The following is a 26,631-nucleotide window of genomic DNA, read 5'->3' as shown; positions in this document are numbered from 1 at the left end:
CTGAGCACCGGAACAGGCTGCCCGGAGAGGCTGTGGGTTATCCGTCACTGGAAATACTCAACAACTGTGCCATGTGCTCTAGGACGCCCCTGCCCGAGCAGAGAGCTCGGACCAGAGATCCCCGCGCTCCGTGCCAGCCCGGCCCGTCCTGTGACTCACAGAGTCCCTGTGGCGGGACAGCAGCGCGACGTCACCGAGCGCCGGAGGCACCGCCCCGCCATCTCCCGCGCTTTCCGCCCCTCCCCTTCCCCCGGCCCGGCCCCAGCTCCGCGTCCCGGCACGACCCCTCCCTGCCCGCGCCGCCCGACTGCGGCTCAGCCAATCCCGCCGGGGCTGCCGGAGCCGCCCGCCAATCAGAGCGCTCCACCGCCCCTGCCTCCCGCCCCCGACGCGGCGGCGCACCAATGACACGCGAGGAGACAAACCCCCATTGAGGGTCGGTTGAGCCGCCGTTCCTCGCTGCCCGCCTCGCCCCGAGCCGCCGGGACGTCAGAGGGAGGCAGGGCCAATCGGGGGCGAGGCTCCGTGCGCCGCGGCCAATGGGAGCGCGGCTGGCGTTGCGGCCCCGCCCCTTGTTCCCCCGCCGGCGGCGCGGCCGGCGCTCCCCCTTCCTCCCTCTCCTTCCCTCTCGCAGCAATGGCGGCGACGGAGCAGGAGCAGTTCTACGCCCTCCTCGGCAACCTGCTCAGCCCGGACAATGCGGTCCGCAAGCAGGCCGAGGTAACGGGGCCGCCGCGTCAGCGGCCGCCGAGACGGCCTGTCAGAGCCGCCGGGCCTCGCTGGAGGGCGGGAGGGAGGGAGGAAGGGAGGGAGGGGGGCAGGGAGGCGGCGGGGCCGGCCGAGCCCCACGTGTGAACAGCGGCACCAGCTGCCGCCGGGCGCTCCGGGCCTTCCCCCGGCCGGGGCGGCGGGGCCGGGCGGTGGCGGCCGTTTTGCCCGGCGGGCGCGGGGCCCGCGCCGGCCCCTGGCCCGTGAGGGCGCGAAGGGTCCCGTTACTCCCCTCGGCGCCCGCCCGGCGTGTCCGGCACCGCTCCCCCTCCCCGCCCGCCTCGAGACCGCCTCCCCCCGTGCCCCGTGCGGGGCCGTCCCCGGGGGCCGCTCGTCCCCGCTGCCCGCGGCTGGCTCCGCCTGAGCGCCCGGCGTGAGGGAGCGCGGCCCCGGCCCCGCCGCGCAGGGGGCCCAGGCCGGTGGCGGGGCAGGGGGGCGGCTCCCGGAGGAGGTCAGAGCCGGGTGGGAGCGCTCTCGTGTGCGCTCCGGGCCCCCGCCCCGGCTGGAGCGGCACCGAGGTCCTGCTCTGTTCCCGCACACTAGTTTGGTTTTTTAACTTTCCGGAACGGCCCCGTGTGTATTCAAGTGTTTCGTCAGCTAAGAAGTATTTCACCCAGAAGAAGTGTTTTCAATATGCTGAGTTTCTCTTGTTATCAGCAAAAAGTTTTCAGACGTGTTGTTTCAGCTGAAATTCTTTGTGGCTGCTAAGCCACGTTAATTCTTTCTCTCTGTCATGCTTAAGGCTCCATTGTCAGGCCTGGTGGGGAATCTCTCCCGTTGAATTAAATACCAGCGTCTAGGTTTAGCGTGAATTCCCGCTGCATGGCTGCTTTGGGTCTTTTATCGCTCTCATCACTCCAGCGGTCAGCAGAGTTCAGCGCATTGTTTGGGGAAGAATAAAAAGCATTATTCCTGATGCTGCAGTGAAAATTCCTGAAATATGAATCCAGAGTGAGAAGGAGGGGAGACATACATTTTTAGAAAGCTAATGCATTCAGGTATTGATAACTGCACTTTCTAGAGAGTCAGCAAGAATTTTTCCCACATTCCTGAACATAGAGCTGCGATGGAGGCCGTTCCCTGGGAGCTGAATTTCTTTCTCTTCTCAACTGCCTACATATAACCTAAAAGCATTTCTATAAAATTTTGAATTCAACTGGAATTGTAACCAAGCAAGTTCGTTGTGCAGCTGTGTCACAATGCCTATGAAATAAAACTCTGGATAAGAACTCTAAAGCTTAGGTTCTTAAAATTGGCGTATTTTGTCAGAAACTTGCTTGAAACTGAGTTGGAGTTCTTTTCAGTCTTCATAGATACATATGCACTATGATCAATCAGAATAAGAAACCGTAATTGGCATGATAGATACCAAGCTTTTCAAGTCTGTTAGTTTCCTATAAAAATACAAGGAGTAGTATAACTTTTAACTTACTTAATTTGGCATTAGTTTCTGAATATTTCCAAGGTATGCTGCAAATACTTTTCTGGTTTAGGATCATTCAGAGTGAAAGGGTCCTCAGGAGGTCTGTCACGCTCAAAGCAGTGTCAGCTATCAGGTCAGATCAGGTCACTCGGGGCTTTGTCCTGCTGACTCTTGAAAACCTCTAAGAATGGAGACTGCACAAGCTCTTTGAGTTACTCACTCCTGCTTGACTTGTCCTCATTAGGACAGAGAAATCTGGACCTCTTCCAGTCTGAACCTCCTTTTTTTCAATTTATGCCTGTTGTCTCAATTTTCCACCATGCATGGCTGTGAAGAACCCCCCTTAGTCTTCATGGTGGGTCAATGAACTTTCACCTGGAAACACAGATCTGTCTCTCTACAGTGTAACTAGAACTGACTTAAGTTGTCTATTTCTTGAAGTAAGATTTCTTTGGATAAAAGCTTTGCATAGTCTTTAAAATATTTGCTTCCTAAAATCATACAGGACTCATTCTTGGTTTTAAACATAGGCAGAATCCAATCAGTTCTTCAAAGTGTACTTACTGTTGGAAGGTAATATTGAATACATAAAGGATTCAAATAACTGCAGGTAAATTGAATAGCAGGTTTTTGCTTGTATCCTGTGAAAACCAGTCAGAATGAGAAATGGATAGACAGGGAACTAAGTAGACTCAGCTTATTTCAAATAGGTTTGGTCATTGAAATGAGAATGATGAGGGGTGTTCAGTCAAAGGCTGAACTTGAAGAGGTAGAGTCATATCCTGTTTGGGAGGATTGTAGTGAAAGCTGTTAAAAAAAAAAAAAAGACGAGGAAGAAAGACCGGTGATACAATTTATGTGCATGGATTTAGATGTGTATAGTCTGCTCTTGTGAGAGCCTGCCAGAGTACTGTGTCCACCTCTGTGGCCCCTAACAAAGGAAGGACATGGGCCTGTTGGAGTGGCTCCAGAGGAGGGTCACAAAGATGATCAGAGGGACTGAACAGCTCTCCTGTGAAAGACAGGCTGAGACAGTTGGGGTTGTTCAGCCTGGAGGAGACTTGGAGACACCTTAAAGCAGCCTTCAAGTACCTAAAGGGGACCTGCAAGAAAGGTGGAGCGGGGCTTTTACCAGGACATGCAGTGATAGGACAAGGGGCAGTGGCTTTAAACTTGAGGAGGGCAGCTTTAGATTGGATATATGGAATGAATTCTTTACTGTGAGGGTATTGAGATGCTGGAACAGGCTGCCCAGAGAAGCTGTAATGCCCTGTTCTTGGAAGTATTTAAGTCTAGGTTAGCTGGGGCTTTGAGTTACCTAGTCTGGTGGAAGGTGCCCCTGCCCATGGCAAAACCAAAGAAGGTTCCAAACCAGGAAAGTTTGGAACTAGATGGTCATTAATGTCCCTTCCAATCCAGAACATTCTGTGATTATGTGTATGAGCTAGCATGCTCATAACCTGACTAGCTGGCTGAAATCTGGTTGGTTTATTACCATCCATCCTGGAACGTTTTCTGTTGACTATAAAAGCCTGTCTTCCTCTTACTTGTATATCTGTCTTCTAAGAGAGAAACTTTTATTTACTTTGTTTCAGTGATTTTATGCTCTCTTTTAAAGTGCATTTCTCAGGTTTGGGAGAACATGAATACTAAGTGGAGACAATAGATACTTTCCTGCATGTGTTATGAAAGTTGGTCATGGTGCATGAGAAATTTGTACTTCTGTATAAGATAACTGGGGAACTAATTGTAAACTTAAAGGATACAGTGAGATGTAGCAGGATCCAGGTACACAGAGTGTAGGTAAGATTGGTAATAAGATGGATAGGGCCAGCAAAGTCTCCCACCAGCCCAGAGGGAAGGTTCTATGTTTGGCCATGTAATCCTTGTGCCCCTTTGCTTTAGCATCCTTTGAATGAGTTACTGAATTGACAGAGTTATACCACTGAACAACTGCTTAGGTTGCTGCCATTTTTAGTGAGTTAAACAACTCAAAATAGAATTTTATGGTTATCAGAATTGACATGAAAGAGGCCGGCTTTGCTGTGCCTCAGCCGTCTGTGGAGGTCCAGCCTGGGCCTGGGTTTAGGGAACCATCATATTTCTGTATTAGTCTTTGGATTTGTAGGTAATAATGCAATGTAAATACATACATTCGTGGAAGAGGTTAACCTGAGAAGACTTTCTATTCTGACCCTAAACCTCATTTAATTTCGCAGTCTCCATGAAACGATTAGATTAAATGCAGAGATTCATTGGGGATTCAGAGTCTCGTTGACTCTGAGTGTATGTTGGCAACTAGAGAGAATATGAAATGAGGGTTGACTTTGTGAAGAAGGCCTACTAGGAAGCAGGTACAGAAAGGGAGGAAGATGATGTCTAATATTAAATGCAAAACTGCCTAATTGACAATAGCAAGTATCCTGTCAAGTTGTCAAAGAGTTTTGTTAGAGTATTGGAAGGAGTTACTGCAGTATTGGAAATGGGAAGTAGGCAGGCAGAGAACTGATAGAAATGAACTTCAGCTTTGCAGAACAGTCTCATTCCTTGAGTTCAGGATGGGCTAACAAATATTTGAAAAGGATGAAGTAGTTCATTTTCAAGATTGTCCACAAAAAGTAACTTGGAGGTACTAAGTATAGAACTATTTCTGAATGTTATGAGGGGTTGATATTTAGCTTGTGATTCTCCTGCTCCTACCTATGTTTAAAAAAAAACATTTAATTTTAAAATGCTCTCATATGCCATGTTTTGGTTAGTAAATGTTGTTTTACTGTAGCTTCAGTAACAATGTAGCTTCTAAGTAACAATGTAATTTAAAAAGGAGACCTATAAAATGCATGCCAGAAGCATGTAAGGCAATGTAACTGAACTTCTCATGAAACTTTTCATTTTGTTAAGGTTTTCCTAAGGAGGAGACTAAGTAGCCTCTCTTTCTGAAATTCAGGCAGGAGTTTAAAAAAGACATTGTTATTCAGAATGTATGGTTGAGATGTGTGGCCACATAACACTGTAGAAGTTTTAAAAAGGTTGAAAACCAGAACTGATCTGATTTTTGGGCTATATATTTGTCTGTGATTATTAACCTGTTGGTCACATCTTGGTCTCAGACTTCCAAAGTTCTTAATTCTTTGATATGATAGGAGCTATGATGGATTCCCAGTAGGACATGCTTGGTGTATGTTGTATTTCTACGAGTTTATGTTCTATTTATATTTTGCAACTAATCTCCTAGATGTAGATCATTCCAGTATGGCAGATCTTTCTAGATAACGAATATTTCACTCATAATTTTAAAGTAGGTCATACATTTTTATTTTGATAAGCTTAAGTTTTTTTCTGCTGTGTTTTTTTTAAATTGGATGGATACTGATGTTGTTTTAAAAGCAAAGTCAATTAATATTAATGCTTGACACATGCTTTCTAATAAATGTTTACAATAACCTGCATTTCTTTTTTTTTGCAGGAGACCTATGAGACTATTCCAGGCCCATCAAAGATCACTTACCTCCTGCAGGCAATCAGGAACAATGCTACTCCCGAGGAGGTATGGCTCAATAACCTTGGATTTGTGCAGATTTTCAAGGGGACATGGATAAGAGGGGAAGAAATCAGTGCTGATCATTTTGGGATAAATGAGCAAGTTTGGCATTAACTGAGGCATCTTAATTTACTGTACATTTGTGAAGGGAACGCTCATCTTCTCATCTTGTTTGTTGCATGCCCAATTCACTAGCTGAGACTTTTTGGTGCAGGATATTTAGTTTCAGGAATAGTTTTTCGTATGCAATTGCTTGGATCTCCATTTTTTTGTTGTTGTTGTGTGCTTTGCTTAATGAGTGCTATTTTCCATTAAATGTGTAACTAATATGTGACTTATTGACATGTTTCTTCAAGTTACATTTGAGAAGTGATTTCTACTTGGGGTCCTGTGCCTAAACATATTAAACTTGTGTGTTGTCTGAAGCTTATTGTGCTTCTTAAATCATCTAGCAGTTTTATGGAATGAGTGGAGAATAGTCTAAATATTATACATATTTTTTAATCTGGGCATAAAGTAAGGGTGCCTTTTAGTTACTCCTTAGTTTTGTAAGGTTCACAACTTTAGCAGTCAGTTAAAGTATTTACTGGTAAAACCATTATTCACTTGGATATGCAGAGTGAACAACTACTAATTTTTGAAGATATTACAAATTTTAGAGGAACTTAATTTCTGAACAATATTATAAGAGCATAAGTGCGCTGTTTCTCTATAAATAAAAATCTTTTCTGGCAGACCATTCAATTTAGAGTTAGTCGACATTTGTGCTTTTTAATGCTAAGAAAGTACCAGTTTACTCATACTGATGCTTATCGATCTACAGTGTTGTGTTCTTCTGACAGACTCCTTCAATATTATACTAGCAACTGGTTGCATAAGAGGTATCTGCTTTTCCTTGCTGCTCCTCTGAGATGTTTCAAATGATAGAAAAGTGTAGAGCAGTGTTACTACATAGTGTAAACAAATACTTATTTCATGTGTTTGCTGATTTTATTCCCTTTATATCAGCTAAGGAAATAGCCCAGTGTAAAACTTAGGAATCTTGCCAATGACTTGGATTCCAAACCTGAAAAGTACAAAAAAAAACCCCTTTTCACCTCTAGAAATTACTCTTGCCGAAGACATCAAAGGCTAACATTTGTAGAAAACCTTGACATTTAACTCCACCAATGGATTAAAAAGAATGGTTTTCATGTTAGCTCTTAACATAAGTAAGCATTAGGTGCTGGACTCAAAAAATCCTGATTAATAGAACCTACAACCTCTTCCCTGTAAATCCAACTACTTAGTAGCCTAATTAGAGCCTAAGTGAAGTAATCCCTGTGCTCAATCTAAACACTGCATATAAACATGCTAGGAAACATTCTGTGCATGTTTAATATGGTGCTGGTATCAACAGGTAGTTTCTGCATATGTTTTATAGAGATCCAAATGCTGAGCAGAATATTGCATGTCACCAGTGGATAGAGCTTTGGGCCTGGTGTGTGTCCTCTGAGCACACTGGATGTATCAGTGCCACCAAACACAGGACACTGGAAGGAGCTTCAGAACTTTAAACCTTGTCCAGCCTTGTCCAGACTGTGTGAAAGCTGGGTTCAGATCCCTCTTCATCCTGAAGCCTCTGTATTGCTTTACCTCCTTGCAGGAAAATTAGGCTGAAGAAAATACCTCATCCTATTTGCATGAGCTGGGTGTCTGTGTTGTAGAGAGTACAAGATTTCTAGGGCTATTCAGACAGCAGTTGGGGAAATTCTCCCTCTGCAACCCAGTAATTTCAGCATTTAAATGGAGAAACAAGGGTACAGATGGTGCTCCCAGTACCTCTTGCATTCGAGGTAGGAAACACCATGTAGCTAATGCTAACATTTGCATTAATAGCAAATTAACACTGTTCACTGAAGTGGGGGGAAGCATCTGACTTAGCAGTTATAACACTTCTGTGTCAGGGGATGTGCAAGTTTGTATACCTCAGTCTGAGGCAGGGTTTGTCCTTACTTCCTGCGCCTGTAGCCTCACTGTTAAAAAGTTAAGACTCTATTTTCTATGCAGCTGTACAGAACTGTACAGAAAGGGCTGTACAGAAAGATGAGATATATGCACAGTTTATTGGATTCCTTTTATTCTTGGGACTTGTCTTAGATATTTTAGGCTTTTACCTTGCAGTTTTGATTTACCATGTAAATCTTTGAGAGGAGCAGAAGTTCTGCATTTTCTCCTGCGTTTGTTTTTTCTTGGTTAGCTCTGGATTGGCAGGTTTTGATTGTGTCCTAATTTACAGATGACTGATAAAATAACAAATGCTCTGTAAAACTGTTTCTGCTGTACTCACAGCTTTCTTGGAGGGCCCTGACCTCTCCCTGACCTCTGCCCATATTGTCACATGAAGGGATGCATTTCTTAGTTTGAAGACTGCTGCTGTGGACAGCTTCCTGTTCAGCCTTTGGGAAGGAAGGCAGCCCAAGGATGCCCCACAGTTCTACCTTTGAGCTGTCTGTGGACCTTGGGCACTCTGTGCTTTGAATTCCACATAGGACTAGATCTCTGAATGACATTGTGCATATCCATCTTTGGACCATGTGCTAAATGTTCTTTACTTCCATCCCTGCATGTTTTCCTCCTTGAGGACTTGAAAGGAATAATAAAACAAAAGTGCAACACAAGATAGTCAGACTTTTTCTTAGAAAATACATAGAGTTACGTGGATGCTTTGAGTATTGGTGGAGAGCATGGCATCCCAGATTGCTGTTCATAATTGTACTGCTGCCCTGTTCAGCAAATTGATTTTCTTCTTGTGCCTTGTTTCCATCATCCCGAAAATACTAAAACATTTTAACACCCTATAAATTCTACTAATCAGAAGCAGTATGTTGGAATTTAAATATTGTGACTACTTTTTATATTAATAACTATAACACTTCAGTTGAATGTGAGCATCTCAGTAATTTAGCCATGCAGAAGACCCAATGCTGGGAAAAAATGTGTTCTCTTTATGCTTCATTGGTAGCTGGAATTCCTTCTTTGGGGATGTATGCTTTATATTGTTCCTCTCCTCATTAAAAGCTATTGCCGCTAAATTGCAGGATTTTAAAATGCTTGTTTGAGTACATATATTGAAATACTTAAATATAAAAGAACCTCTGGGGTATGTGAAAAATACATATAGTCTTTCTCAGAGTAGAAGAAACAGCCCTGGAGGTGCCATTAATTCAGCCATGTTTGTCATAATTAAGTTGACAATGATAGTTTTCATATGTAAGTGAATATCTGCTGAGGAAAATATGCTATTTTTTTATTATTAGAAGTCAGTTAGTAATTTTTCACTCCTTAAAACACTTGAGTTTGCTATAGGGATTTTGGGGATTTTTTTTCCCTAAGCTAGTAACTATAACCAGGAGATAATTCAGGTATTGCTGATCTTGTGTCTTTTTGTATGCCTTGCTACTTGTGTTTTTACTTTGCAATCAGTCTTCTAATATTTTAAATTCTTCAGAGTTGGAAATTCTTATCCCTGTTTTCGTAAAGCATGTAGTCTCCACCTCTATTCCCTGTCTGTCCACCTGCTATTACTTCATGAAGGAATATAATATAATGTGAGTTCAGTCATTATCAAATGTCAGGAAATATGCACTGAAACACGATGCCTTGAGTAAAGGAAGACATAACACCAGAGGTTGTGCTGTGTTTAGTCCCAGTGAACTTGCTCCCCACTCAAGGCATTTCTGTGGAAGTTTACCATACTAATGTTGAAAATTTTAATATTCCCCAGTATTGATGCTCCAAGGGATGGGAGACAGAAAGATACCATTATGTTGCAGTACCGTGAATGTTTTTGGACACATTGTTAGTGAGATTCCCACAGGCAATGAGGAAGAATGTCATTCCAAACTTGTGTTCCCCTTCTGTATGACAGCCTATTGCTAGAGAATCTTGGCTTCTGATGGGAGCTACAGCACAGGTGGGCACTGTGACTGTTCACCTGCTGCCTTCCTTACATCTGCTAGGGAAGAGCTAGTCCTACATCTGTGGTGGCCTTAGTCCACACTGGAGATGGTGAAGAGGAGATAAGGAATGATAAAGAGTTGGGTCCAGTTCTACTCCTTTCCGTCCGCTGATACAGAGACACTTTGTGTGCACTACCCTTTGGCTGTGCAGAAGAGAGCTGGGTAGATTAGAAAAAGACACAGTGAGTCTGGAGACTGCAGAACATAAGAACAGTATCTTGGGTGATGTTCTAGCAATACCTGATATTTACAGGGTATGTTAGAAGTTGACACTTTGCAGCAGTTTGTGTTTCACATCTATAGGTTGTGCTATAGTAACACCATTGAGAAATTGGAATTGATTACTTTCGCTGCTCACTGAACAGTTTTGAATTTCAAAGGCTTATAGTCATAATGTCATTCAAGTGCACATTAAATAAGAATATCTTAGGAAAAAATTGAGTCTGGGTTAGTTTTTGTGCGAATTTAAAACACATAAGGTTTTGTTACATGTGTTAAACTTCAGAAGTTTGGATGGTGATTTTTAACTACTGTGTGTCTTTAAACACCAATTGGTGAACATTCTATTAAGTTATTCAGAGAGCTTCATTTGTCTTTTTGCCTTTACTGCATGTGTTGCTCTATTAGTTTTGAATCACTAAGCCATGTTTTTTGCTTCTAATTCTTGTACAATTGTAAATAAACAGGGATATCTAAATTGTACTCTTGTGAAATAGGTGTACACATACATACACATACAGGAAACAAGATTGTAGTATGTGATATTGAGGTTCCTATGCTTGAGTTCAAGTTTAAAGGAAAATGTTTCATCATAGGGCTGCAAAATGCTGTAAGCTTTGGTTTGACTTGGATTTGGGTTTTCTTTTTCCATATGTGGCTTTTTTATTGTTCAGAGAAGAGTTTTATTTGCCAAATTCTAACTGTAGGTTCCTGAATCTTGAGCTTAACTTAAACTTAGCTTTAAGTTTATTTGTTTGAGAAAGTGGAAGAGTATTTATAGATTAATTATCTGATGAAGTTGTCTCAATAAGTCACTTTTTAATCCAGAAAAACCTGTCTTGATTATAATGACCTCATGAGGCCATTTAAAATAGAAAGAATTAATGCTTTAAAGATCTTTCGGTAACACAGCTCAGTTCTTAACTTGCCACAAAATATATCTGAGGTTCAGCTGTATGAAAATCCTGAATACTTCAGTACTGTGATTATTTCTTTGAAGGGCTGTAAGTGTCAGAAACATGGCTGTAAGCTGATGTTTCTTTACTGTGTTATTTTTTTTTAATATCATTAATGTCATCTGTTGCTTGAGAGGTATTTCATTCACCAAAGGAGTCTACACAACGGAAGTGTCATTTGGAAGCATGATGTTGCTGTTCCCTTGTAGGAACATGATTATCGCATCGTACACTTTATAACACACACACGTCTCCTTCCACAGGCTCGGCAGATGGCAGCTGTCCTTCTGCGCCGCCTGTTGTCATCTGCATTTGAAGAAGTTTATCCAGCCCTGTCACCTGAGGATCAGACATCAGTCAAGACTGAATTGCTGCTCTTTATCCAGTTAGAAAGGCAGTCCACCATGAGAAAGAAAATATGTGACATAGTCGCTGAATTGGCCAGGAATTTAATAGGTACTTTATTTATATAAGTTGATACTGTAATAAAATGTTTCTGTATTGATAGTGGTTGTATTTGTATCTCTTGTTCTCTAGTCCTGCTTGGGCATTTGCACATGGTGTGTTTACTGATTCCAGGGCCTATAACAGAACCTAGTATTTGTTCACACTATCCTTGACCAGATAAAAATAATATTCTTAGACTCTGCTTTTTAATTTGCTCGAGTTTAAGTGTATAAATTGTGTAAATTGTTACGAGTTATGCTGAACATTGCATCAGTTTCTTTTTTTGGGTGCTGCTATGTAGCAGTAAACAGAGATCATCTGTTCTGGAGTGTTTTTAGATTAAACATTTCACAGTATTTTACATTGTGACATTGTGGCACATCTTCAGATCAGGGAGTCAGTGATGACTGGTTTTCCTGCACAATTGATATCTCACCATTCTGAAGTTTGCTTATCCTAAAACTTTGTTGTGTTTAATGTAGATGAAGATGGCAACAACCAGTGGCCAGAAGTTCTGAAATTCTTATTTGACTCTGTCAGCTCTCAGGATGTGGGACTGCGTGAGGCTGCTCTACATATTTTCTGGTAAGCTACGTTTTTGTAGGTTAGCCAAGTCACATCTGAAAATAAAAGAAAAACTGTCACAATGTAATTAACTAGCAATCATATTTATTTCATTTGTTTTAAACATGTACAGTTACAATCTGTAACTTAATGGATAAGTTTGAAATAGTAGTTTAACATGAACTTGTGTAAATTTTTTTATTAATGTTTTGGTCTTATCCTTAGGAATTTTCCTGGGATTTTTGGGAATCAACAGCAACACTATTTAGATGTCATTAAGAGAATGCTGGTTCAATGTATGCAAGATCAGGAGCATCCCTCAGTAAGACCTTTATATTCTTTGGGGGTTTTAGTATGGTCTGAGCATAGAAACTCAGTGCAGTAGTCTCAAAGGTTAAACATAGATGTCAACCAGAGAATTTCATTACCTGAAACTGATGTACATATGGAGTTTTGACTGTGCCTGCTGCAAAACCAAAGGCTCAGACCCTTTTGTGGTGCTAAAGCTGACTGGGTGCTCATTGCTCAGGCCCAGATTCTTCCCTAGTTATCCTTGGAGAAAACCAGTTGCAGTGACCCCAAGCAGATGGGATTGTAGCCAGCAGCATTGAGGGGTCAGAAACTCCTTGTTAAATTCTCTTTCTGGCCTTTGTGTTTAACAGTGTAAGTCTGTCCTGTCTCTACATACAGTATCTGTACATGGTATGTCTCAAAATTCTGAATATATGACAGCTGCTTGAACTGTTTGTGCATGTTTTGCTTCAAGGGTGTGTAAGCAAGCCTTGCTTTTTCTGGAAGGCTTCAGATTAATTGATTTGTGCAGAGAATTGTACTTTGAAAATGTTTCTCTTGTGGAAAATGCTGGGCAAGGATGGGAAACCCTGCTGTGATATATGGGTTCAGTTTGCTGCTCCCCCAAGGATTACTTTTTCTGACCTTTGAAAGTCAACTGAATAACATTTTCTAAAGTACCACAAGTCATGCCTTTAAAGAAGAATGTCTTAAACACTTAGATCACACTTCTTGAAAAATGAGACTGACACTTGCATGCACATTTGAAGTTTTGATGGAAGTTGAAAACAATGGGTTTTTTCCTTTTTTCTTTCATTAAATGAAAACCACCAAAACAAAAAGCAGAACTAGGGACTACTTGCCACCTCCTATGATAAACTTTTTGTATTGTAGACAACATAGATGCTGATGGTCTTCATTATCACTTTACTTTAATTTGAAGTAAAATTTAAAATCCCATGTTAAAAACTAGCAGAGGCATGTTTCAGTACTAGTTTCTCACATTATTCTTCCAATCATGTCTTTTAGATCAAAACTTTGTCTGCTAGAGCTGCAGCTGCATTTGTGCTTGCTAATGAGCTCAATGCTCCCCTTCTTAAACATTTTGCGGACTTGCTACCTGGAATCTTGCAGGTAAGAAACCAAACATCACTTAATGTGCCATAACAGTCTGTATTGACTGCATTCAAAAGTAAATTATTGGTCTGCAAATTCATGAATTTTTGCTGAGACCTGAATTAACTGAGCATTTTAGCCAGACAGCAGTCACCAGCAAGATAGGGACTAATAAGGAATTTTGCAAACAGAGAATCATTGATAGGATTTTAAAGAAAGTAGCTCAGTGCTGATCAACTTAAGCAGTGTTACAGAGATAAATGTGTTAAAATTCTTTGTAAGGTATATAGGTCAAAATCATATAGCTTTTAAATTAACCATGATATTGAAATATAGTTTAAATATGGGCTTCCCTGAGATTTGAAGTAATCTGTAATTGGGGAGTTCATGGACTTGCGATGTCCCGTATCTCTTCACTTTAGAGGAAAGCATGGAATTATTCTGAACATAAATTCTCTGACTGAGAACAAGAGTCTGTACAAATGGTCTTTATTGTTTGATAAAGTAGAAAATTGCAAATAAAAGGCCATTTTAAGCTTCATGTAATTTCTGAGGCTGGATAAGATCTCTTGGATGGATGAATTTGAGCAAAAGTTGAAATTCTAGTGTAAGGTTATTTAGTTTTGCAGAGAAGCCTATTGTAAGCCCAACCAGAGAGAGAGAAATGGTTTGAGCTCTGAAGGATGAAATTTCACAGTACACTTCCCTTTCTGTATCAAGAAACAGTGGAAGCAACTAAGTTTGATAACACAGGAAGTGAACTTCTGGTGATTTTAAATTAGGCTAAATTTACATTAAAGACAGACTTCTCACTAAGTCAGAACAGCAGGTTCCTGTTGACAGTGTGAGCTGTAAACTGCATGTGCTTTGTGGCAAGCTGAAGAAAAATTTTGCCAAATCTACTGGAATCTGCAACTGGTGGAATTCTGCTTGATCCTTAAGTGCAAACCGAGAGGAATTTATTCAAATCATCTGAACTTGAAAATGGGCTATAGTGTGTATAAATTAAGTATTTTGATATTGAGGTCTCTGTTTGATGATTAGTCCCTGTATGTCAGTAACAATTTTAAAAGTTGTGACAGCTTGAGAGGACCTTGGCTACATAGTACTGTGTAAGTGGAGGGGGAGGCAGGGTTTGGGATGGTCACAGAGTTTGTCTTGATGTGTGGCACTTAGAGGTTTGGGGCTAATAGCCCACTCTGTGTGCTCTAACTTCAAGTGCTACTGTTACACTCTGTAGACACTGTAACGACACATGCACTTGGCTCCCTCGCATTGCCAAGCTTTCCTTTGCAAATACAGAGCACAGAGCTGTGTTATGAGATCTGTCTTTTTTTAAAGTATTTACTGCAAGAAGAACTAGATTTTCTGGCTGTGGTAACACAAGATGGATATGAAGATCTGAGTTTATAAATAGGAATGTGTTAGAATAGTGATGAGTGACCTTTGGAGACAGTTGGATGCTTTTTTTGTTGCTGTTGAAATTCATTTTGTTGAAATACTGATGCAGTAAAAAAGCTAAAAATAAAATTCTGACTTGGCGTATCAGTCCTTTCAGTACAAGATCTATAAAGGTTATGCTGGAAGTTGAACGTCCTAAACTGACAGTTGAAACTTTTACCCAAAGCTTTCTCCTGCAAAGGGAGGTAAAAGCTGATAGAACTTCACTGACTTCCTTGGATGTTGTTTGATACTAGAGAAAAGTGCTTCGACCTTTTAGGGCTCACTTTTCACTTGGAGCTGCTTTTTTCAGAAAGCCAGTCTTGCTTTAAAAAACTGTCGGAGTTGCAATGGGTATAAAATACAGTTTTGCAGAAAATTCCAGTAAATATTACATTGTCCTTTGAGAGAATCAGAGGATGCTCTAGCTATTAGACCAAAAGCCCTTAACCGTGACAGATTTTTTTTCCAGATTTATCCAGAACATTTCTGGTATTAGAAGATGTTGCTGCTGTGTTGAAAGTGTGGGTTATATAAGTGCCATTATCAAAAACTTTGATATATAGACTTAAATATTAAAAATCACTTAGTTACTTCAAAAAATGTTTCAACATTAAGAAGACATAAAATACTTTGCTAATGAAAATTCCTCTCAAAATCTCAGAAGTGAGTGTAAAGACTTTTTTCTTTGAAGCTTTGTTTACTTCTGGATTGTAACACCATTGAGTAACAGTGTTCTGTTTTGGCACAAAAATGCCACCCTGATCACTTAAAAGTAAGTTTTAAATTACTTTTCAGAATGTGGATATGGGTTAGGAAAGATAGTTGCAAGAAGCTTGATTTCTGTTTCTCTTTTCCTTGTCTATTGACTGGGGGCTAAAAGGTCTGCTTTAATTTGATGACTCTTGAGGGGTGTCTGGAAAAAGTCTTTTATCTTGTGGTTCCTGGTGTTTATAAGCATAAGCTATTCAAAACTTTTCTAATGTAACAGGCAAAAGAGGCTCATTTTCCTTCCTTTGGGCAGAGTTACTTTCTTTTACATGGATTTTGAAGTTGTCAGAACTCGGTGGTTTTGCATGTTGGAGCCTCTGATGTGTGACCTTAATTCTTTCTGATTATCTGCAGATTTGTTAGATTTGAACATTGTAAGCCATAACTTAGTTGCAGAAAACTTGTTTTGAATGCTGCATAGTATCCTGTAATGGATTTATGCACACAGGTCATATAGCAGGGTCTGACTCTGGGATCCTGCTGAAAGTTGGAGTGAAGGTTTCTAATTAATTATATTCTATGAGTTCTCAGTTTACAGCTTGAGCTGGTGTCTCCAGAGAGGGACCCCTACCCCAATTCATGTGTCTCAACTGTACGTGTGCCACTGGTGGCCCAGTTCCCAGCCACTTACTTCTGCTTAGTGGTCTCTTGATTTCTTGCTAGTTTTCACTGTTGTAGGGCTGATCTTCTGATAAAGTTACTTGATTCTTTGGAATTGTCTGTTTGATTCTTATCTTCTTCATTCTGCTTGTATCTGCTGGAATCAGCTAGTTCATTGTTAGTTTTAACAAAAAGTTTACTCTGGTCAATTCTTGTGGCCACAGGCTTCAGCTACTTAGCTACTAATACTAAATGAGACTGTTCAGAGAAACAAGAATACAATTAATGAAATTCCTTCTATAATACTGGTCCTATTCATAATGTTGTTTGTTTTTATTTAATCTTGTCTCCATCTTATCTTTTATAGGCTCTAAATGATTCCTGCTACCAAAATGATGATTCTGTTCTGAAATCCCTTGTAGAAATTGCAGATTCTGTTCCTAAGTATTTACGACCACATTTAGAAGCTACTTTGCAACTAACTCTGAAGGTAAAGCTAGGAATGTTTTTTTAAGAATCACTTCTTTCCACCTCAAAACTTCTGTTCTAACCATTTTCTCTAATCTTTTGGGTTGTAGTTGTGTGCAGATGCCAGTCTCAGTAACATGCAGCGTCAGTTGGCACTAGAAGTAATTGTGGCCTTGTCAGAAACTGCTGCTGCTATGCTGAGGAGGCATACAAATATTATTGCACAAGCCAGTAAGTATTTTCCTCATTTTCTTTGTTGAAACAGTTGTCCTTTGCAGTATTAAATTCACTTTTCTGTTGGTCAGTGGCAAAACCACATCCAACTGAGAGTTTGCTGGTGCTCATAACTTAAGAGAACTCAATTCAGTGTCACCTAATGGAGCAATCCCCTTCCTATCATTACTCTTCATAAATTAATCCATGCCTGTGCAGCACCAAAATTTTGAATAAAAATACAGTGGACTCTTATTAGATGTTTCCAAAGAAAACACCACTTGCATGCTTTTCTGCTGGCTTTGGAAAATTTTACTGTAACAGCAAAAAAAAAAAAAAAAAAATAAGGCATTTAGTTCTTAAGTTCTACGTTTGGAGTTTGATATGTAGGCCAGATACTCTGTGGTGCTGGCAAGTCAAGACTGAAGGAATTCAGCATGCATGTTGAGCATCAGTGGTTAGTTAAAGCTGTGAATTAAAGAATCAGATGCTGGTATAAATACATAGAAATGATCTAATTAGTCTATTTAACATGTGGATGATAAAGTCTTTGAAGAGGCACTGTTTAAATCATGGATTATTATTTGAAATGCTAAAAATAAATGTCTTCCGGGCAGCCTCAGCACCAATGCTATTTGCACTGGTGTTTCTTTGCCTTTTAAACCCTTTCTTTGACTAGATCAGGGCACTGGCACAGCAGTGTAGCCTGCTTCTCCCTCCCTGTCACACTTGTGTTTGTCGAAATTCTTGCTTTTTTCTGCAACTTGCATAAAAGCCAACTTTTTCTGTGTGCTCGGCTCAACAATACTACAATTTTGCTGTGTGCTCAGCTTGAGAAAAGTTGTAGATGTCACTAAAATTATAAAACTTCTGTTGGAAAATGTTGTAAAGTGGATCTGCTTGGCTTAAGTATTTAAAATATTGATGTGAGTTTTGTAGAATAATTTTGAAGAGGTTCTGTAGAACATGTTTTGAAATCTGTAAATTTTCAGAATGCTTTATTTTCGCTCCATCCTGTAGCTTGTTGGAATTATTAATGCTTGACACATGCTGACCCCACATCATTACAAGCTTGTTCTTTGTTCAGAAGAGAAGTACCCCTTACCTCTTTAGAATGTATTCCTATTATTTAAGGTTGCTAGTTGCTGTTTAAGAAAGAAATACTTCTATTAAGATAAAGAACCATATGGGAATCAAATGCCTTTCATTTGGAATTCATCATAAAATTAGTCTTATTATTAATGTATCACTAAGGAGAAGGACATTTATTTTGCAGAACTGGTAAAGCAGTTGTGTCCAGGGAATGATAAAAAGGTAGCAAAAAAAGAATTGGTTTTGTCTTGGCTTTGTGTCTTAATTTAAAAGGCTTTCTGTTTTCATTCAACTGAGAAGCTGCTAGATCACTTGGTAGATCACAACTAGAACTGGGAGTTAGGCAAAATTGTCATCTTGTGTTGGTTTTACTGATCACAGTGCTGGTTTAGGAGTGTGTGTCCTGTGTGCCAATTAGCTGCTCAGGAATCCACTTGGATTAAGACTTCCCTTCTTGAGCTCAAAGGATTGCAGAGAGTTTTATTGCTCTGATAAGAAGCAGGCTTAGTGGGCTTATGCTTAACATGTTTGTAAGAGTCTATATATTGGCAGTAGTTAAATTTTGAGGACTTGTTGGGACAATGTTGAAATTTCTATGCATGCTCTACAATTTTTTTTAAAAACTCTCTGAAACTACACTTTCTGGCAGCCACATTGGTGTAAAACATCAATAGGAAACAACATGTTGCAGGTTCTAGATACAATGATGGCCAGAACACATTGGATGAGAGTTTGTTCTCAGCCTTGTTTGTTAGTAGCAAAATAACATTGATATGACTTTTTGGAGCCGCAGAGCATTTTTGTTAGGTTATGTTTGTCTTCCATATTCCATAGCTATTGCGACAGTCCATAGTCCTCATGTGTGTACTTCTGTGTGTCTGTGTCTGAAAATCTTAACTTTAATAACTGTAAAACTGTAATACTTTGGCATTTTTTGAGGTCTAATGAATGTACGTAAAACTGACATGTGGGCATCGTGCTAGAGAGATCACAGTGTCTCTTAAGTTACCTTGATAGTACATAAGAGGCCTCTGAAAGTTTTTGAAGCCATAGAATATCCTCTGCCTGAAAAGGTACACCCACACCAAGCAAATAAATCCATAATTTGACCTTTTTTTGATACTTGCCCTACAATGCTGTCAGTGAGCAGTATTTTTTTTTTCTGTCATCAGCTGACCAGAAGTTTCTCATCTGTCCAGATGTGTGGTGGTGAGTTTGCTTAGGGTGTTATCTCTATGGTAGTTTACAATAGTGCAGGTATATTATGAAATTCATTAGTTGCACTATACTTAATTAGTTCCAGTAAATGTCATTAGCAGCATGAACAGTTAGTGGATGCCTGCTAGTTTTCCAGGTAGGTTGCTGTAGAGGGCAGTTACCTGTGATGACTGTCTTCAAGATGTGTGGTACTCTGTGCTAAAAAGATGGTTAATGGTCAAAGGTTGAGTATTTCACTGAAATCTTTTGTTTCCAAGCCAAAGTGAAACTTTGTTGCATAAATGACACTAAATTCAAACTGCTCTGAGTGATCGGTGTATGATACAGAGTAAAGAAGTGCTTAAGAGTGCCTTATTTTGCTCTGAAAAGTGCAAGGTAGACTTCACCCCTTGCTTCACCTCAGGGCAGAGCAACTGGCAGACTTAGAGCAGACAAACCATTGTACTCCTTCCTCCTGCAAGAACTCATAAGAATAGGTGATCCTTATTGCACAGTAGTTTAATACTTTGATGAGATTTTGTAATAGTCTCTATAAAGACATGGAATGAGAAGAATGGACAAAATAAATCTACAGAGATAGAAGTTGAAAACTGGTGGATTATAATGTGCAAGATATGTTGATTATACAAAAGAAAAATTTGCATTTGGTGGGAAAAAAAAAATCTCAAGTTTTAAACTGTGGCCTCATTGTAAGAGAGAAGCTTTATGCTAAGTGACCGCTGCATCAATAGTTGACAAAACTTATTCTGTTAACAAAACTAAGGGTTTAGTAGTATTCTTTCATAATTAATAGTCTCTTTCATTAGTAAATGTTCAAAGGATGATGTCAGAGTTTCAGAAAAAATAAGGAAGTATATCAGAATTCTTAAGGCATATAATACTGTTTTTAACTCTTTCAAGAATATAGACATTAGTAAGGAATTTGCTTTTTATAATTGTCATGATATTTTGAGTCTTGGTAAGTTATACACTCAAAATTTTTTTATTCTCAATTTGAGTTTCTGAAAATACTTCTTTGGCAATCAGTTCTGGATTATTGGCTGATGCAGTGTGACAGACCTGGCCATTTGCTACTGGTTTTCTTCAAAAAGCTGTTTTTCTTCAAAAATGTTTGAAAAGAGAAAACTTGAAATTCATATTTGTTATTTGAGAATCTATTTTAAGAGATCAGACTGAGTTTAAATCTGTTTTATTTTCAGTTCCTCAGATGTTAGCAATGATGGTTGACTTGGAAGAAGATGAAGATTGGGCAAATGCAGATGAGCTTGCAGATGATGATTTTGACAGGTAATTATGAAACCAGTAGTTTCAATGTGTTATCAAGGCTGTGGGTAAGGGCACATTTAAAGTGCAGAATGCAAATACCTGTAGTGCATTACTTTTTTTTATTCAAATAACTATTGTAATTTTGTTCCTTCAGTCATCAGCAGCTTATGTTACTAAACTTAGGTTACTTAGGCAGTGTTCAGCAAGGAAGTAAATTATTTCAGTTTTCATATTTGCTGTAATTAGACAAGTTGCATGTCTCCATGTTTGCTGTTTTGTACTTTTGTAACTTTTTAAAGCCTTTAGCTTTTGTTTTTTTTCTGTCATTTATATTACTCAGTTCAGAAGTCATTGCCTCCTGATCCTCTAAATTGAGGGCTAATCCTGAAGTTAGCTGGAAGCCAGGTTGAAGCATATTGACCTGTTCAATCATCCACAACCAATGTCTTTGTATTTTTATGTATCTGTGCCCTTGAAAATTTGTTGTTTTAGAAAAAAAAAAATATTTTGGAGAGATGTCATCATGCATGGCAGAATTCCTTGTTAGATTTCAACCAGTCCAAAAATACTACAGTTTTGCTATTTTTTTACATCCCTTGGTATGGCTAGCAATAGGTTATCTTGTTGTGTGTTAGGCAAGGAGGATCTAAAGATGTCCAGTCATTTGGATTTGCTTATTCCTACATGCTTTGTAGCTTGCTCCAGCCTTTTACTAAAATAGTGGTTAGTGTACAGCATCCTGTTACATTTGCTCTTGTCCAGCTACTCTTAGAGTGAAGTGGAAGAAAGCAGAAATAGGTGTAGGAGGTAACTATTTTCACACTTTTATAAAGACATGGATGTTCATTTACCAGTCTAGACACTTCTTTGACATACATGGCTCACCCAGACTCAGATGTAATTAGTATTTTGAGACAATTTATCTCAGAACACTTAGAGATCTTCCAGGAAAATAGATAATAGAAGAGATGTTCATTTACCCTAAGCTGTAAAGCAACTTCTAACAGCTGGCAGGTATGTAAAGACACCCATGTAGGAATTTATGGAATAATACATTTAATCTTTGCCTTCCTTGAAATAATTTTTTTAGTTCACTTTGATTATGAAATTGAAAGTGAACTGTCCTTTCTTCTCTCCCTCACGTAGTAGACCATACCCTTTTAACCTGTTTCCTCAGTGCTGAAATTTTGCTATACAGGTGTCAGACACCACCACTATATTCAGGTTTGTTAAGTATTTGAATCTTTTCAGTCAATAAAATTTCAAGAGGGAATAGAATATTCAAGTTCATATCCTTATCAAGCCTTTCAGGGTGTGGAAATTTATTCAGATGTCTTGCTTTAGGCAGCTTAGTAAGGATGCTGAATCATGCACTTGAGGCATGCCATTTTCTCTTTATTGTCAGCAGAGTAACTTAGTTCTTCTAAATAGAGCGTAGCTGGCTATGGATTTCATAATGAAAATTTTCCTTTTCTTTGTTAGAAGTCACAAGTAGAGTGAGCACAGACCAGAAAACAAGTTATGCTTGACAACCTTAGCCTGAAGGAGCTCCATTGGCTCTGGAAGTGCTAGGAGAGCTTGAGACTTAGACACAAAGTACGGGATATGAGCTTGTCTCTGGTGATTGTGTGTCTGAGGGCAGTTTTTCTTATAGCAGGGTCACTCCTAGTGCTGCTATGTGCTTCCCACCATTAAAGCTTACCTTTGTAGAGAGCTCAGTGCCTGATGCGCATGCTGATGTCTCCTGGTGCTTGAGTCTTTGTAGCTTCATAAAAAGACTAAAGTTTTTGTGCAGTCCCAGGCACAGGCTAATGATCATCAGGCTGCACCCTAGTTAGGGTGTGTTCAGATCTGATTAAGGGGGATATGAGTCAGCCCACACAAAAGCAGCAGGGAATACTTTAGCATTTCCAGTTTTTTGTTGCTCTGATTTCATAAAGGAATGAAATTCTAAAGGAGGAAAAGATTATCCAACTTCCTCTTTGCTTGGCAAAAGCCTTGCAAACATTAGAGGGAGATGTGTTTGTCTTCTGAGATAAACTATCTTTATTTCTTGAAACTGAATGTGTGAATTAATGGTGGGAAGAAAGCTCAAGGAATGGAATTTCAGATGAAAGCTGCTGTTGACTTTAGTGAGTTTGCTCCAGTTTAACTCTGTGCCCATGCTCCATTGTCCTGCTGGTGATGTGTCTGTTTATTTGAACATGACTAATCTGAGCAACAAATACAATGCTATCAGTATCTTTTTCACAATCACTTTTGTTCACCATGTGTCAGTTTCTAGATTATTCGTGGTTTTAATGAGACTTGGGGATTCAAGCACAGTAATTTGAAGACCTGTTTCTGACCCACTTTACTGAAACTTTAAAGAGGGAGATTGATTTCTTTCTGAACCATTACTCAGTTTTTTCATCATCGTGGGTGTCTAGGATGGACTGTAATAACCTTGAGTTACTACACTGCCAGCCATACCCAGACTTAACAGTAGTTATTTGTGTCCTGGAAACTTTCTTGCTTTTTTGTAGGGAATAATTCCATTGGGTGGTGGGACAAATCATTTTGTACAGATAATGTTGGGCAACTTTAAGTTCTGTAACTGGCCAAGAGTAACAAATTCCTCACCTGGACTGGATGTTTTCTGCCTGGGTCATTGACAAGAGACCATGCTACTGAGTACAGTCATACAAGAAAGGTCTCTTGTGTGCCAAAGTTTGAATTCTGCTGGTTCACCTGAATCATAGCAAGTCTGAACTGGTTTATGTTCTCATGACAAAATTACTGCTTCATTCATTGCAAATTTAGTTTCAGCTTTCTAGGTGTGTGTAACTGCTGTGTAATTAAATCTGTGCCTTGGGATCTAGTGCTAGTAAGACTCAAGTTTCTTTGGTAGTAGACTTAATCAGTGGCCTGCAAATAACAGGAATAGTAAATAACTATCCAAGGAATAGTAAATAACTATTTACTGGTGTGTGACTGCTGTGTGTGTTTTTAGATTTGGGTATGGTTTATTTATTTAAAGAGGCTCCTGTTTTCAGATGGCAAAAGTTAGAAGACTAGAGCTGCAGGGAAAAGCACTCTGTTGGGCTGCTTGTTTTATTGTAGGTATCAAACCTCTAATATTTGTGTAATCAATATTTAGCAATGCAGTGGCTGGTGAGAGTGCGCTGGACAGGATGGCATGTGGCCTTGGAGGGAAACTTGTTTTGCCTATGATTAAAGAACATATTATGCAAATGCTTCAGAATCGTAAGTAACTGCATTTTCTTTTATTATTTTTTAACAATTCTGTCCTTTCCAGGAACTGCAGTACCTCTTAAGTCTTTGTGTTTAGCCACTTGATATGTTATTATACATTTCCATCTTTGATCTCAGCAGCAAAAACTGTAAATGTTGTGTACTTGAAAGTTTATACCTTCTCTTAGATCAATTTATTAAACTTACATAGAGTGCATTACAACATTTTTTTCTGGTACATGGACAGCTGAGCAGAGATATCATTAAAAAAAAAACACCAATTTTTTTTATGAATTACATAAAATAAGGAAAGACTTGGAGTTTTTCTCTCTAAATCCCTAAACAAACCCTCACAGTACTTTAAGTTTGTCTAAAGTGCCACCTGTTTTTCTGTAGCTCAGTGTTTTTTGCTTCTTCAGAAGTGCTGCACTTAAGTGGAATTTTAATATGTTACAGTTTGTAGAGGAAAACTTGTTTTTTTTTCCCTTGGAATTTGATGGACAGAGGTCCATTGGTAGGCTGTCTTTTTGGTATGTTGATTTTAATACTTGTTTCATGAGGTGTTTCAATATATTCTTATCAGTTGTTTTGTATGCTTCTTTTCCTCTTAAAATGCTTGTAATGCCTGCTCAGCCAGTGATTAAAAAAAATACTGTGCATTGCTTTCATGTGCTTTCACCTGACCTGTGGTTTTAACCTGAGTAGAAGATAACACAGAAGTTGTGGGTAGTATTTTTGCCTTTGTGGTTTAAAACCCAGTCCAGAAAAGACTGTTAGCATTTTGAGTATGGAACAGAGGGCTACTCAAGGTAGTATAGCACCTGCTGTGTGTGAACACTTTCAAAATCTGTTTGGAATTAAAGGGGTTTATAAAGGAAGTTTTATTAATGAAATGAGCTAACCTGACCCAGTGTTGGTGCCTTCTAGGCTAGCAACTAGCTAATTTTTTAATACATTCAGAGAAGTGTGGAGTCGAATCACTGAAGACCTGACTCCTGTGAAGAGGAGATCTTGCAGTTCATGCCTGATGCTTGTTTCCTTGTGGATCAGAACTGTCCATAGCCATTAATCTCTTTGGAGAAGGAAAATGCAAAAGATGTTTGGATTGGAAGCTCTCACTGGTAGGGACTTGGGAGGAAAGATGAGGACACTTTGATTAAAACATTGACAATACTCTCAAAAGTCAAATTTTTCCTTCTCCTATCCCCTCTTTCTTACAAATATTTATTGAAATAATAATTAAAGACTTTTGAATTTTGATTGGGTGGCCAGATGGTGCAAAGAAGATTGTGTTTCCCTTTGTAGGTTCATTAATTTCAAGTTTGGAATACATGCTAACAGTAATGCAGTGGGAGTCACAAGGTGTAGGCTTAACTAGGAACATCTAATGAACTGAAATAGCACACAATAAGCTTTTCTGTTGTACCTTCTGTCAAGATGATACTTCGTCGCATCCTGGTCAGACAGAAGCTTGAGTGTCAGGATTCTACTGCTCCAAACTGTGATGTTCTTCATTCCAGGAATGCAATATGTTACCAGCAATAATGAAATATTGTGCTATTTTGGGAGATAAGTTCTGTAACATGCCTTTCCCACAGGTCATGTAGTAAACCTGTTTATTCCTTTGGTTTTCTCTTCTGTAATCCTAGTGATTTCTAGCACAGAGAAAGATTTTTGTAAAAAAGAAATAAAAGAAATTGGAGTTTTGCACATGTTGATCAATAAAAAAGAGAGAGGGGCATGAAAGATTAATTTCTACAATAACCACTACCCTGAGCGTAAGCTAATACAACTTGGAGGTGGGGAAAGTTTACATCATTGGTGGAATGTTACTCTTCTTTACAGCCTTGAGAAGACTGCTGAAAAGTTTAGTACCAATCATTTATTTGTTATAAATTCAGATGTTGTTTGAGTCATTAGACCTTTTCCTTCAGGAAGGTATGGGCTCTTCTGATGATACTAAAAACGTATCATCTTCTGATGATACTAGAAAAAAGATGGAGGAGAGGGAAAGAAAAATACTAAAAACCCTGTCCTGATGTTTGCCTGGTCAGCTCATTTAATTAAAATGTAGTTTCCAGGTATTAGTACTATGTATGTACTTGTATCAGCAGTTAAGAATTCTTTTTTCTAGGTCTAGATTTGGCCTGGATTAGACACTCAATTTTTTGTGCATCTCTGGAAGTATGTATGAGGAAAATGGAAAAGTATTTAACAAATCAAGTAGATGCATTAGCTTCCATCTTCTGTTCTTCACTCTGCCTCCTCCTGTGTCCCCCAGCCCCTGCAAAGAAAAGGTGATTAATCTTTGTAGTTCTTGGTAGTTTCCAAAATGAGTAACACTTCATTTTCCCTCCTCTGTAGCTGACTGGAAGTACAGGCATGCTGGCTTGATGGCACTCTCTGCCATCGGAGAAGGTTGCCACCAACAGATGGAGGGAATTTTAAATGAAATCGTTAATTTTGTTTTGCTATTCCTTCAGGATCCTGTGAGTATAGTTCTAGTAATTATTTCAAAATGTTTTCATTTCTGTTTTCACAACTGCTTGTTAACTATTTGAGGGAAATACTTTTTCAGCATCCCAGAGTAAGATACGCTGCTTGTAACGCTGTTGGACAAATGGCTACTGACTTTGCACCTGGGTTTCAAAAGAAATTTCATGAGAAGGCAAGTAGTAGAGTAGCAGAGAAAAAAAAAGTAAAATTATGTCCCATTCAGAAATTTGTTGTCTAAAAAGGAGTATTTCTTTCTCAGGTGATAGGAGCTCTTCTACAAACCATGGAGGATCAAGGCAGCCGGCGTGTTCAAGCCCATGCAGCTGCAGCACTCATAAACTTCACTGAAGATTGTCCCAAGTCACTGCTTATTCCGTATTTGGATAATCTAGTGAAGCATCTTCATTCCATTATGGTGATAAAATTACAAGAGGTATAATACACTGAACAAACTGCTTGATGGAGGGTAACCTTGTTACGTAGGCAGAATAAGTATAGCTGACGTAA

The 26,631-nt window shown here is 39.4% G+C and overlaps 1 protein-coding gene across 1 annotated transcript in view; it reads left to right on the top strand.

The window, feature by feature from the left end:
• Positions 1-584: 584 nt before the first annotated feature.
• IPO5 (importin 5) overlaps positions 585-26,631 on the top strand; it is a 45,071-nt gene continuing 19,024 nt past the window's right edge. Inside the window, exons 1-13 of the mRNA XM_083854418.1 lie at positions 585-720; positions 5,658-5,738; positions 11,172-11,364; positions 11,838-11,940; positions 12,145-12,241; positions 13,240-13,344; positions 16,505-16,627; positions 16,716-16,836; positions 20,328-20,415; positions 23,534-23,640; positions 25,993-26,117; positions 26,207-26,296; positions 26,384-26,557. Coding sequence (XP_083710544.1) covers positions 637-720; positions 5,658-5,738; positions 11,172-11,364; positions 11,838-11,940; positions 12,145-12,241; positions 13,240-13,344; positions 16,505-16,627; positions 16,716-16,836; positions 20,328-20,415; positions 23,534-23,640; positions 25,993-26,117; positions 26,207-26,296; positions 26,384-26,557 — 1,491 coding nt within the window. The 5' untranslated portion in view covers positions 585-636. The remainder of the gene's footprint in view (positions 721-5,657; positions 5,739-11,171; positions 11,365-11,837; positions 11,941-12,144; positions 12,242-13,239; positions 13,345-16,504; positions 16,628-16,715; positions 16,837-20,327; positions 20,416-23,533; positions 23,641-25,992; positions 26,118-26,206; positions 26,297-26,383; positions 26,558-26,631) is intronic.

The sequence above is a fragment of the Zosterops lateralis genome (assembly GCF_965231275.1).
Source record: "Zosterops lateralis genome assembly, chromosome: 2".
NCBI lineage: Eukaryota > Metazoa > Chordata > Aves > Passeriformes > Zosteropidae > Zosterops > Zosterops lateralis.
Note: the sequence above shows the minus strand (reverse complement) of the source record. Positions and strands in the feature narration are given on the sequence as shown.